A 15,240-nucleotide genomic window follows, 5' to 3' on the forward strand; every position below is an offset into this window, starting at 1 on the left:
AAATGTTCCGAAATTCTTCGTAACTTCAATCTATTTTAGAAATATAACAAATTAAACTAAAATTAGGAAGATGATTATGGTTCTAGCTCATTTGTGCATTTTATCAAACACTAGATGTGCATTAAGGTTTCAAGATCTTTTTATGGAGGATTCCATCATCCCACAACCCAACCTTTACTATTTTTTAGCTCAACAATCTTTCTACACCCCTTGATAACACATGCATGTAAAATAACCAACCCTCTTGCCCAGAAATTATTTTGCTTATTATCCATTTCTACACAAAATTCGAAATTGAGGGTTAGGGTGTCTTACCTCTAGGATGAAGACCTAGTGAGTTTTCCCTTCTCAATCTTCCAAAACATGGGCAAGAATTGAAGAACAATTATTGGAGAACACCTTCTCACTCTAGGGCACCCTCTCTCACTCTAAAATGTCAGATACTAGCTCTAAAATGACCCAAAGAGTGTATTTAACGAAATAGGGTCGGGTTTTAAAAATAAAAAAATGAAGCTCCGGATCAGGTTCTCGGGTTTTAAAAATAAAAAAATGAAGCTCCGGATCAGGTTCTGCGGTTACAAAATAGCCAAAAGAACTGCCTGTGTATGCGGTCACTATGCGGTCCGCATAACCATTATGCGGTCGCATAATGCACCGCTTAACAGTTATGCGGTCGCATAGTCGATCGCATAGCTGCTTCTAGAATAGCCCTCTCCTGCTCACTTCTGCGGCCATTATGCGGCCCGCGGAGTAATTATGCAGTCGCATAATAGACCGCATAAACGCACTTTTTCGGCAAAAATTTTCCTTTACTTTCCTGTGCATTGTTCAACCCAAACACGTAAGCATAGTCCGGCACCATGAAACATTATTTTCTTTGCAAATTTTACTAGGCCTTACACTTAAGTACTTTGAAATTTTCCGGGGTGTTACATATAGTGCCGGCAACAAGGCTCCGGCTATACCTCAAAATATAATACACACAAAATAAAAAATGCACGACCCCGAAATGAAGTGGGGCTCACCAAGTCAACAGGGAAGAGAGTGTACCATTATCACTGGTCAATGTCTTCCGCTGTGAAACCACCTGCATCCATTAAAGATGCAGCGCACCCGAAAAAAAGGACGTTAGTACTAGTATGAAAACCAAATACTTGTGCAAGGACTTGGAAATACAACATGAATTCCAAGGTTAGACCAGCTACATTATCACCCGGTCTTCTTTTGCTATGTTCTCTTTAAATAGATTCTGCTCTTTGCAGATATGTATAAAATAGTCATTCATTTTTCTCTTCAAGATATTCTACTCTTCATTAGTTTTAAACTGTATATGGTGCCAAGAAATGTGCAATGACATGTATAGCGGGTCTGAACTGTCTGATCTATTCTTAAGTGCTTATTAAGAATGATAGATGGTTAGTGTAATCAAGACTGAAGAATCAGAATTGGCCGGTAAGAAAACAAAAATGTCATGGAATAGAAATGTTTTTTGTTCCTCCAATAAAATATCGATAAGTATTTTCCTTTAGGTTCTCAATTTATCTAATTAACCATAGTAGCTGAATAAATTCAACTGCATCCTTTACTATTAACAAAATAACATTTGTTTCTACTTTGCCTTCTGTAAATTTGTATCTGCTTATAAGAATTCAATTGAAAGAAATATATGATGGTGCTTAAAATAAAATATTATAAGTATCCTAAAAGATGAATTTAATATTTTGAGTAGAACACAAGTTCGTATTTCTAAGTTTCCACATTAAAATTGTTGCTCCATAAAATTAATTTAAGATATCAGAAGAAGACAAAATACACAAGCGGTAGTAAAGATGAACATATAAGGGGGCAAGCGCACAGATAGTCATTCTCACGGATGTTATTTAGTAATTAGTCAGTACTTATTTTGTCCTGAAATGTTAAACTAAAAATCTTGACTTCAGGACAACTCAGAAAATTTTTCTCCAGAAAAATTGAACTGAAAAATTAAAATTCAGGATGCACTGGCTAAATTCTAAATAGCAGTTCTTTAGAGTGGCTACCTGGTGTCATTTTTACAACCGAAAACTGATCTTAATGTATTTTTTTAAACTATTCTTAGCCTGTTTGAGCTATTAAAAAAAGAAATCTGAAAAAGGATAACATGATTGAATGGTGATTTTATGGTATTTTATATTGGAATTTGAGCAAACTTCATTTGTAGCCATCCGAAAAAAACTAATAACCATAGGTAGCCACAAAATAAACCATACAATTAACAACCCAAAACTAATTAAAGGGCTAGCCCAAGACCACTGCCACTCTTCCCCCTCTCTATGCCATCCTCCTCCGCTCTCTCCATCGTTCCTCCGCCGCTGTCAGAATTCAAATCACACCATCTGTTCATCCTCACCCAACACCATAACCACCACCTCCTCAAAACCCTAACTTCCTTCTCCCTCAGCGATCATACGCATTTTCCTAAGCCGAAGAAGCCGTTGCCAAACGCCATTGTCGCAAGCGCCGCCTCCGTATTGAACCACCAATCAACGCCATCCATCGTGATCCACTCCCTAGGGGACCTCCTTCACCTAACGACCGCTGTCATATCACTTTTTTGTTCTTCTATAATTGAATCTCTGCCCACTATTCTCTCTTTGCTTACATAAACAGTGGGCGTTCCCACAAAATTTCTTCTTCTTCAAGAATGCTCCAAATAGAGGGAATATATACTATTCGAAATTAATGTTTATTATTTGGTTAAAAAATCAAAATTATTCAGTTGACTAATAAAATATTTGGGAAATTTGCACTATTAATCCCTTAATTATTGATAAATTCTAATTTATTCTTTGTGGTATTTGATTGGGTATATTTAGCCTTCAATTATACTAATTTATATACAAAAAATAGACAAAATAGACTGTCACTATACAAAAAATATACTAAATAAACTGTCACTATACAATTTATATACAATAGACTGTCACTATACAAAATATATACAAAATAGGCTATCACTATACAATTTATATACAATAGTCTGTCACTATACAAAATAGATTATCACTATACAAGAAAATATACTAAATACACTGTCACTATATAAAAAATATACAAAATAGACTGTCACTATACAAAAAATATACAAAATAGACTGTCACTATACAAAATAATATACAAAAGGCCAGAGGGCCATTTCGTGTCCATGGAAAAAAATATGGGCTATTAAAATTTTAAGGGGCTATAGAGGATAATTTTCTCTTGAAATTTTGTTATATTTCTATTCTTTGGATGGTATTTTAATAAGTTAAAAAGAGTTAAATAGTGTCACACAATAGCAAACTAGATTTACTGTTCCAAAAGTCTTGTTAAAAAATAGAGTGAAATTAATTACTAAAAACTAGAACTACATTTGGGTTTCAAGAAATAATTCGATAACGTATTTTATAGAAAACTTCAGTAATCTAGAAAAAGAAAAGGACTTCCTCTTTTTTTTTTAACATTTGTTTGAAAGGCAACACAAAATTTAGAAGTATAGAATGAAACAATAGTTGTTTTCTTTTACGTTTCAGTGATTTGGAAGGATGTCTTTTCGACTAAAAATGTTGAAAACCTAATTTGATGGTTTCATAAGTTAGCAACTTCAAGTAATATTGTAAACGTTATTTTTTTTATTATTATTATTATAGTTTTAATATTTACATAAATTTATGTGTATATTTTTATTAAACTTGGTTTTGTTGACTTAATATAACGAACATTGTACCTAATAACAATTTAAATTTGTCCTTCAATAGCAATTAATTTTCCAATAGTTGACAACAAGTCCATCAATAAAAAGAATGAAAATGATTAATTTTTTATATCTATATTATATATTAAAAGCATGAAACTCTCAATCAAAAAGTTAAAAGACAATATTACCCTATTAAAAAGGATGCTAAATGATCGTATTGGTTGACGTCACGTATTTCCACATCTAGAGTTGCCACTTGCCACCGATCACTCTTGACAGTTGACAAACCCAGCACCTAAAATCTAGAACATGCACAAGTCAGTCTATTAGATTCAAGGTAAATATGACCACCAATAGTTTCAAATTTTGCTTTCCAGGTTCTTAATTTACTAACGCACTAGCATTTATGCATCAATTTTCTCATAGTCTAACTCCTCTCTGTTGGAGTACTTTATTAAGTTATTCACATTAATACTAAAATTATTATACTAGCAGTAAATTTTTAAATTTATTACTAATACGTGTTTATATCATATCTCTTTGTTTTCATTTTGATGAGTTTATGATATATGAGCCCGTGTAGGGGCCTAGATAATATTTGATTGGTCATTGACTCTGAATTTTAATTTTTCGAGGTTTCAAGACATTCACAATCTGAACAATATATCAAGATGACTAAACGTAAATATAACCTTTTACTTTGTCCTTGTACGCACGATGATTTGTTACTGGTATTAAGTGTAAAAGTCATTCCGAAGAGTTTGCATTGCATAGGTATAAGTCAAATGCTAAGTGAACAGTGGATGCATGCTCCATGCGAGTATGAGTATAGAAAGTGCAATGGCTTTTTGACCAACGCCACTAATCGTTGGATGTACTCCTGCATTCCTATTACTTTCTACGGATACAAGCGGACAGTGGTGTGTTAGAAATTCATTCTTATATTATAGTCTTAGTTTCGAGAAAAATGGACAGAGACTTAAAAGGATCAAATTTTTGTGTGTGTATTAGTAATTTAATAACAATATAAAATATTTAGAAAAACAGAAAATATTTTGAAGGGTTGTGTACTGTTTTAAAAGGTGTATTAATTATATTTGGTAACTAATTAGTTAACCATTGGCTGGCTTTAAGATTGAAAACAAAGCCTTATCTTTAAATCATGTTTAAATACTACAGCAACCTTGATTATATCTTGCTGTCATTCTCCTTAATTAAATCTTTTATTCTTCTTATTTTGCCATACTCCTCCAATAAAAAATATATTCAACCAATTTTACATTCACCTTCAACTTCAAAAACTCCTTTTCTTCCTATTGTATAGATCACTTTGGGACTCAAATGCAGACCCGTCTACTTGGGATGGTCACATTTGGGAAGCTTATTATTGTGAGATCAAAGATGGTCTTCTATAAAGCAACATCACAGTAACGTTGCTATTATCAAAAGTGTCCCAACTTAAGTAAGAAAATTGCTTTGTTGCGTCATTTCTCGAAGAGACTTGCATAGCTTGAGACGATAAAACAGGCTTCACGTTCTCACTCAATTTATGATTTATTTAACAATTGCCTTTCCTCTGTGATTTTGTTATTGTCATGTCTCTATGAATGACATGGTAGAAAATTTTAAGCTGTGATCACAAAGCATATATTTTGTTTGCATGTATGTGATGATTGGGAATAATATAGGCTGATTAAAGATAAATTTGTTATTAATTTTATCAAATGAAATTGTTTCTCACACGGCCAAATTGACATTTTACTTTCAAAAGGGTTATCAATGTCAATACCAAAAGTTTTGATCACGCTAGAATAACCTAAACAAATGAAAGGAACATAGACGCTATCGTCTATAATAGAATATTAGGTGAAAATACATCTCATTACATGTTTGTACCTCATAAAATTGTTGAAAAGTATTTTATATATATATATATATATATATATATATATATATATATATATATATATATATATATATAAAAACTTTGATTACTCATTGTAGGTTTAAACAATAATCATCTTGATCTCGACAAAAGTCATCATGCAAATATCCACATTAATCATTCATTGGAACATGTACTTTATTCTCATGTATAAATTTTAAGTAAAATTTATTTAATAATATTAATGTTATGTTACAAAATCACATGTACATAACTCGACATACACGTGCAACGCACGTGCGAAAAAACTAGTTTATTTAAAAGGAATAAGTTAAAGAAAAAACACCCATAATTTTTTTTTATACAAACTAAAAAAGGAAGTGCGTCATGAAACATGTAGCAAAAGTCTCCATTAGTCGCTTATAGACATACCAGTTCAGCAAAGATATAGAAAGCTATAAAGACTAGAGACAATCATTTCTTTTTCTCTTTTCCTTTTCTGCTAATAAAAAGGTAATATTATGTTTTCCAGCTTGCACACTTTGACGTTATACACATTGAATTAATTATTTTTGAAAGTGGTAAAGAGTAAAGTAGTTTCTCGAAAAAAGAAATTGACACTGATTTGGGTTCAACATGATACTTACAGGGGTATTAGAAGGTAGGTGTAAGTAAAAGCATCAAGTCAGTCAGCATCCTGCTGCTTTCAAGAACTTGTCATAGGGGCTTGAAGGCGGCAACCTAAAAGACTCTTGTCCATACTCCCGTGAACATGAGAGAGAGTATTGTGAATGAGTTTGGTGAAGCTCCGTATCCTGTCAACACAAGCAAAAGGAACAGTTTAAAATATTTCAGGACCAGGATGGAAACTTCCTCATATAACACAACAGAAATAAATAAAGCAATATCCCTGCCGTTACTCAGCTTGCTAAAAAGTGGAAAACTTAAAGCATCAGTGAAGATCCTTCTATTTTTCCACATTATGACCTGTACAACTTACTTATCAAAGTTAAAGGATGTACTAGAAACCATTAATGGGGCATTGATCTTCATCTTCCGTACAGCTAATCTGTACATTTACTTGGGCACTGATGTGTGACGGAAACAATCCACATCTACCTCCTTCAGCATAGGGAAGCAAATCTCTGTACTTCATAGAGATGGTGCCAGAAAATATACCTCGTCTCCCAAGATGTTTAGATAGTTTTCCGCAAATTGGCTAACCTGGATTCAGCGACATCAAGGCTATTCCAATTTTTGTACTCCTACTTCAGCTAAATATAGCATATAACGTCCCATAAGATACATATAAGCTCTACAAAGTCCTAATATGATGATATATTGAAAGATTAACTCACAGCTTTATCAAAAGAAGAATTCATCAAAAACTAGATAGAAGTAAATCCACATTCTTCATAGCCAGAAAAGGAAAATTAGACCAAATCAACTTTTTTTAAGGTTAGACCAGTATCAGTTTTCTTGTTTTTGAAGTTCCCAAATACTTGAATTGGTAGCAATATTCTACTCGAAATCGCTCAATGCTTTTTACCTCCAAAGACAAAAAGGTCACAAATGCTGCTGCTAAAGAAGAAGAAAGTCGCGCCAAGCGGGGAGAAATACTTCCATACAAATCTGAATCTCTTTTTCTTCTTAAATCCACTTTTTAAAATACAAATACGCTTCCCTCGCTGCACACGCTTCTCGCTTCTGCCCAAGAAGCGAGCTTTTCCTTCAGCTTGCCTCGTCTCACACTGAAAAAGCTATCTACCCATCGCCTCGCGGCTTCACGTTTAAAGCGATGAAGCGATGTTTTTACAACACCGCAAAAACCATTGTGATTTTCCAAATTATTGCAAAACAATTACCCTTCACTCTTTTAAAAAAAAAATAAACTCAAAACACTGTCACTGTTGAGATAGTACATGATTTACTATTAATTAGTTGATTTCTTTTTGTAGTTATACACTTTACCAAATTGTATAAACTTGCAATTATTATAAATTCCCAACCAAACTTGAGGGAATAATTAATCTTTCCATTCTGAATTACTCTACTTCTTCATGGAACCAGAGCCATCAGCCAAAAAAGAATTCTCATATCCTTTTTCTTTCTTTTTTTTCCTCACAAAAAGGACAAAAGCCTATGTTCAGAGAAGGCACAGTCCTCCCGATTGGAAATTCCAATTAGGAGGTGTGGAGTTAGTTCTAAGCATCACTTCTCACCCCAAAAGAATCGCAAGGCTCCGACGGCCTCAAACTGAGAAGCCCATCACTAGAAATCTCATTGTCGGCAGCCATGTCAGATCAGTCTCGCTAGAACTTCGTACTTGCGCAGGCGCGTGAGACAAATTCCGATGTTTTCTCACTAGCTCCGGCATCAGTCGAATCACCATCATGGGCTCATCCCAAGTGGTCCAACCTCTATTTCTCACTAGTGCTGCTTCAGATCATCAACTCAGAGGCTTCAAAGTGGTATTCCGGCATCTATAGTGGTAAAACAGATTTGACATTACTTTTTCGGCTCCTTCAGCAGTGTTCGGGCACTCTCCAGTTATATATCATCTCTGAGATTCATTTTTCCGGCACTTCCAGATGTATTCCGGCAGTATCAATTACTTGTTCTAGCTTTTAGGACTCCACTCTTTAATTCTCAACAACAGAACTCCTTGGAAACCTCAATATGACCCAAAAAAGGTGACTCTCAGACACAGGTGAAACTAAGCCTCTTTTCCTCCCTTTCAAGTTCTCCCACTATTATCACAAGTGAACTTGGATGGTAGTAGTAATTACATGTCATGGTTTGCTTCAATTGAATTATGCTTTATGGATCATACATATGATTGATCACTTAGTTAAGAATGCTAGTGAGATTGCTACCACTTGTGAGAAATAATAGGAAAATTATATTATTGATTGATGTGTTAACTATAATTAGACAAGAGTGGGTTGCTCTAGTGATGAGCACCCTCCACTTCCAACCAAGAGGTTGTGAGTTCGAGTCACCCCAAGAGCAAGGTAGGGAATTCTTGGAGGGAGGGAGCCGAGGGTCTATCGGAAACAGCCTCTCTACCCCAGGGTAGGTGTAAGGTCAGCGTACACACTACCCTCCCCAGACTCCATTAGTGGGATTATACTGTTTTGTTGTTGTTGTGTTAACTATAATATAATGATCCTTATTTATGTCTGTCTACACACAATACATACTCTACTCTTATTCCATGTGGGACTATACTTATTTACATAACTATTTAACACTCCCCCTAAGCTGGTGCATACAAATCATATGTATCGAGCTTATTATATATGTAACTAATATGAGGACCAGTGAGGAACTTGGTGAAAATATTTGCAAGCTGATCATTCGACTTCACAAACTTTGTAGCAATATCTCTTGAAAGTATCTTTTCTCTGACGAAGTGACAGTCAATCTCAATGTTTTTAGTGTAAGGACCCGTAAAAATTTAAACCAAAAACTCGGGGTTTCGTGGTGCCAAGATAGATTCCTGCGTTACTATGGTTCGGACTTTTTGGACTGAACAGTACCCTACGGACTTAGAGGAAAATGTTTCGTAGAAGAAAGCGTTTCTGCGGCCCATTCTGCGGACCGCATAATGGCCGCAGAGTGAAGCAGTAAGTTTGGCCAATTTGAGGTCAGTTTTGCGGTCGATTATGCGACCGCATAATCGATATGCGGACCGCATATCGGTCACATAATTCCTCTTGGGTTTCTACGGAGGGAGTTCTGCGGTGCATTATGCGACCGCAGAACAAGTATGCGGACCGCATACTGGTCGCATACCTGAGCCGAAAGTTTAGGCCCCTGAGGGCCATTTCTGCGGTCACTTTGCGGACCGCATAACCATTATGCGGTCGCATATGCGACCGCAGACCTGTGTCGTTGTGAGTTGTGGCTTTGGCACTAAAGATTATTAATCTAAAAAGATGGAAAGATTGAATTGGAAACTATGTGACCCTTACTTGGTGTTTTCTTTGTATTTCTATGAAACTCTTATTGATTATTATGACTGCCTTCTCTTTGTTTCACTGTTCATTCTACTAAGATTGGTGTTTGCCTTACATACTAGTACTATTCGACAGTACTAACGTCCCTTTTGCCGGGGGCGCTACATCTTTGAATGGATGTAGGTGGTTCCATCGCATATAGTGCCGATCGCAGATAGGTGGTGCTCTCTCTCTCTCCTCACAGCTGTCTTGGTGAGCCCCATTTCTCCCAGGGATCATATAGTCCTTTTGTATAAGTTTTCATATTTTGAGGTATAGCCGGGGCCTTGTTGCCGGCATTGTTATGTTGCTCTTTTGTACTCTTAGAGGCTCCGTAGACGTTTATGTGGGTCATGTATGTATGTTGGGGTGGTTCGTTAGATCGAGTTGTATTTTGGGAACTCAACTATGGCATAATGTATATAAGGAAAAATGAACTAGCAACGTTTCTATATTTATATAACTGATCCCGATCCCCCCTGTTTTACAAATGGTGATGCGATCCCTTTTTGGATTATGAATGAGTCGGGTAGGAAAGGTTTAGTAGGCATGCTCGACCGGGTTCACTCGGTTGAGCGCCGGTCGCGCTCCCCGAGGTTGGGGCGTGACATTTAGTTCTCTCATGAAATACCGGATTTGATGCAATATGAAAGGCAGATTGATTATCATACACAAGTTTTATCTGGCCGATTTCACCAAATTTCAACTCATTGAGCAACAGTTGTTTGATCCAGACTAGCTCACATGTTGCCATAGCCATTGCTCGATATTCTGCTTCTGCACTAGACCTAGCAACCACATTTTGTTTCTTGCTCTTCCAAGACACCAAGTTTCCTCCTACTAAAACACACTATCCAGATGTAGAACGTCTATCAGAAAGTGATCCTACCCAATCAACATCTGAGTATCCAACAATCTGCTCATGACCTCGATCTTCAAAAAATAATCATTTGCCTGGGGCTAATTTTATATATCGATGAATGCGGACAATTACGTCCCAATGACTATCAAAAGGAGAATCCATAACTGACTCACAACACTCACAGGAAAGGAAATGTCAGGTCTAGTCACTATGAGGTAATTTAACTTGCCAACCAGCTGTCTATATCTTGCAAGATCGCTAAGCGGCTCCCTCTATCCTGGCAAAAGTTTAAACTTCAGATCCATAGGGGTGTCAATGGGTAACCTGTCATTCTTGTCTTCTCAAGAATGTCTAAGGCATACTTTTGTTATGAGATCACAATACCTGACCTAGACTGAACGGCCTCAATACCTAGAAAATACTTTAATCTGCCCAGATTCTTAGTCTGAAAGTGCTGAAAGAGATGTTGCTTCAACTTAGTAATTCCATCATGATCAGTGCCGGTAATAACAATATCGTCAACAAAACTTCCAAATACATACAAAGATTTGATGTAGAACGTCGATAGAACACAGAGTGATCAGCTTCACTGTGATTCATGCCAAACTCAGGAATAGCCGAGCTGAACTTACCAAACTAGGCTCGAGGAAACTGTTCTAGACCATAGAGTGACCGGCGCAACCTTGAGCAACAAAACCAAGTGGTTGCTTTAATATAAACTTCATCCTTAAGATCACCGTAAAGAAAAGTATTCTTAATGCCCAACTGATAAAGAGGTCAATAGAGAACAGCAGCCATGGATGACGGACTGATGTTATTTTAGCCACGAAAGAGAAAGTATCACTGTAATCAAGCTCAAATATCTGAGTATACCTTTAGGCAACAAGACGGGGGCCTTAAACCGATCAATCTGGCCATCCCAATAACGACAACCAACAACAGCTTTACCTGAAGAAAGAGGAACAAGTTCCCAAATACCACTCGCATGTAAAGGAGACATCTCGTCATTCATAGCTTATCGCCATCGTGGATGAAACAGTGCTTCACCTGTAGACTTAGGGATTGAAACAGAGGACAAAGAAAATACAAAAGCATAATAGGGTGATGACAGACAATGATAACTTAAACAAATAAAAAAGGACGATGAAGGGGAGCTAGCTTTAGCAACTGAGTTTCAGTTTAAAAAAGGATAAAATCTCACCCACATAATGTGGATTAGGATTAAGTGGACCGTATACCTTTCTGAAGTGCAATTGGTGGACTAGGAGGAGACAAGTTCGCAGTAGGAGCAAGGTCAGGTGCAGGACGTGAATCAGCTGGATCTGATGCTGGACGCGGACGACGATGATAAGTCAAGAGTGGTTTCCAGTGGCCGGGGATCTAGGAGGAGTGACACTAGATTTCTCAATGGTCGGTATGGGTAAAACTTTTGTGACTGAAAATGTAGGGCGAGCTATAGTAAACTCCTCAAATGTTGATATAGGCAAGACCTCAAATATATCAAGGTGGTTAAAATAGGTAAAGTAAGGTCGAGACTCAAAAAATATGACATCAACTAACATAAGGTACCTACAAAGATCAGGTGAGTAGCAACGATATCCCTTTTGAACTCGGGAATAACCAAGGAAGAAACAGTTCAGAGCACGAGGAGCTAACTTATCTTTCCAAGAAGCTAAGTTATAAACAAAAGATGTGCTCCCAAAAACACAAAGGGGAAGAGAGTATAAGGGTGAATTGAAAGATGAAGGCATCTGCTTAATCAAATAACAAACTGTGAGAACTGAATCGCCCAAAAAAACGCAGCGGAACATGGGACTCAATGAGAAGTGTGCGAGCAGTCTTAATGAGGTGTCTATTCTCTCTACTACCCCATTCTGCTGAGGGGTATACGAGCAAGACGTTTGATAAATAATTCCCTAAAAAGTCATAAACTGCTGAAACTGAGAGGATAAATATTCTAAGGCATTATTACTGCGAAAGATGCGAATAGAAATGCCAAACTAATTTTTTATTTCAGCACAAAAACTCTGGAATATAAAAAATAACTCAGAACGATCTCTACACGACTCTCAGCACTACGCATAAAGGTAGCTCGGGTATGTTTTCCAAGCTGACACGACTCACAATCCTAAACGTCTGTGAATTAGGTCTAGAGGATCTGTAACTGGACATGTTGTGGAGGGATTGAGTGAGTTCAATTAGTAAAGGCCTTGTGATTCACGCCCTGTGCCAATTGTATGTCCCTTACTGCAGTCCTGCAATCTCGGTTTGAGTAGCATGAGCATTTCTAGATGGTCGACCGTACAAAGGGTAACACACCTAACGAGTGTGTCCAAGGTTATTACAATAAGAACACTTTGGGTCGAGATCTTCCAAAACTTGAGCATTCCTTGTATGTTCTCCATAGTCTGTGATGCTCGATTTTTCACTGTTTGGGATGCAAGAATAGAGGAGTCAACTGTCTGTGATGAGATCACTGGGTGATTGGGTGATGCAGCAAGGTGAAGTGATCGAGAGAATAATTCATCAACTGTAGGGATAGTCGGACTAGCCAAAACTTGATCGCGTACTAAATTAAGGTCATTAAGAAGTCTAGCGAGTGAAAAAACTAGGAACATCTTCTGTCGTTATTGCTTTTCAACACTAGCAGAAACAGGCATCAACTTCTCAAATTCCTCCATGACTGCATGTAATTGTCCGAAGTAAGTAGACATATCTAATTTTTGTTTCTTTAAATTTGTCGTCTGTGATATCACATCAAAAAAACGAGATATGTCATTAGTGTATAAAATGCAAGCTTTTTTCCAAACTAAATGACATGTCAGGAAGGGACGAAACAAAGACATCAACTTGTATCAATAGATTGACACAGGACACTACATAATTGAGCATCTTCTCCCAAAGTGCTTTGGCTTTTTCATCTCCTTCACTAGCCTTATTGGTTAAGTGATCTTAAACACCTTGACTCTTGCACACAACTCAACAGAGGAAGCCCACGCTAAATGGTTTGAACTTCACATTAAGGGCTCTGAAGTAATCATGAAGCTTGAATTACCAGAACCCGTGTTTTTAGAACCAAAAACATCAAACCCTAGAGACATGTTGGATTAAAGAGAGGTCTAGTACCACTGTAACTCACAAAAATTGTGGCTTGCTAGAAAAGAAAACAGTCATCGCAACAGCCGCCAGAAACTGCAAATAACTCGCCGAAAAATAAAAAGGTCTTCGGAATTAGGTATAACCCGGATGGGTAGAGTCGGAATTTCCTTGCGAACAATCTGTCCTAAAGAAGGTCGGTCAAAAATGGCCGAAAGAGGTCCAACGTGCCAGCGTGTGGAACAGATGTCGCCGGGAAAAGACTTCTCCAATTGGCGCATAAGAGCGCGTGAGGCCTCTGCTGCAGGAGATTTTTCTTGTGGTTTGGTCGCCGGGGGTTGGGGGACCTTGTGGTGGTGTTGGTTTTCGCACAACACCAACAGAAATTGATTTGACGTGAATTAGCCATAGAAAGTCGTCGGAAATTGATGAACGACGACTGTCTGATTTTCTCGGATGTGTCTCATTCACGCTCTGATACCGTGTGAGAAATAATAAGAAAATATTGATTGATGTGTTAACTATAATACAATGAGCCCTATTAACTATACACAATACATACCCTACTATTCCATGTAGAACTACACTTATTTAGATAACTAATTAACACCACTGAAAGGATCAAGTGGACCAAAATTGACACATTTAGTTTTTTGAGGAATTCTCTGGTTCATAAATTACTTAATATTTCAATTTTGTAAAAACTGTTTTAAGGAGTAAAGTATGTATTGTGTGTAGTTATTAATAGGGCTCATTGTTGAAGGGGAGCCTTGGCGTAACAGGTAAAGTTGTTGCCATGTGACCAGGAAGTCACGGGAGCCGTGGAAACAGTCTCTGGCAAAAATGCAGGTTAAGGCTGCATACAATAGACCCTTATCGTCCGGCCTTTCCTTGGACCCCGCGCATAGCGAGAGCTTAATGCACCGGATTGATGTGTGTGTTATAAGGTTTAAACTAAATAGGAGGCTTTGTAGACAAATAATGTATAAAGCATAGACAAAGTCGTCTCAAACATTGTAACTACAAGTAATCAAGATATGGAAAGTTACTCCGGACAAATAGAGACCGACCTCACTTCCTTTGCCTCCATTGATCTTAGTTGTCTGGGTCATTTGAGTCTTGGAAAATAATAAATTAGTTCCTAGTCTCTCTAAATTGTCTTCTCATTTTGAATGCGAATCATGTCAAATTAGGAAACACACCCGCATTTCATTTCCCAAAAGATTAATAATAGGGTTTCATCTATGTTTGACATTGTGTACTTAGACATAAGAGGTCCAAGTGGTGTCGTCTCAAAATTAGGGTCACATTAGTTTGTTACCTTCATAGATGACCATTCTTGTTTGCCCATAGGTGTTGTTCAAAAAAGAACCATTCTGAATTGTTTTATCTTTCACAAGTTTTGTGCTAAGGTTCGCAATCAATTCGGTGTTTCAATAAAGGTATTGCGCAGTGATAATGCCAATGGATGCTTATCATCTCCCTTTGTTAGTTTCACGTCTTCTCATAGAATCACTCACCACATATCTTGTGCACATACTCCTCAACAAAATGGATTCTCAAATGTAAAAAGGCATCTTATGGAAGATGGTATACCCTACTTACACACCATCATGTTCCTTTTAGCTTTTGGAGGGATGTAATTCTCACATCTTGTCATCTAATTAACCGTATACCATCT

The 15,240-nt window shown here is 37.0% G+C and overlaps 1 protein-coding gene across 7 annotated transcripts in view; it reads right to left on the reverse strand.

The window, feature by feature from the left end:
* Nucleotides 1-6,077: 6,077 nt before the first annotated feature.
* LOC107799473 (protein SEMI-ROLLED LEAF 2) overlaps nucleotides 6,078-15,240 on the reverse strand; it is a 44,245-nt gene continuing 35,082 nt past the window's right edge. For all 7 annotated transcript variants that reach the window (XR_012698682.1, XM_075229613.1, XM_075229609.1 and 4 more), the window contains one exon: nucleotides 6,078-6,415. Coding sequence is in view for 6 of the 7 variants with exons in the window: in XM_075229613.1 (XP_075085714.1) it covers nucleotides 6,290-6,415 (126 nt within the window). In the remaining variant the exon portion in view is untranslated. The remainder of the gene's footprint in view (nucleotides 6,416-15,240) is intronic.

Source organism: Nicotiana tabacum, chromosome 14 (assembly GCF_000715075.1).
Source record: "Nicotiana tabacum cultivar K326 chromosome 14, ASM71507v2, whole genome shotgun sequence".
Classification (NCBI taxonomy): Eukaryota; Viridiplantae; Streptophyta; class Magnoliopsida; order Solanales; family Solanaceae; genus Nicotiana; species Nicotiana tabacum.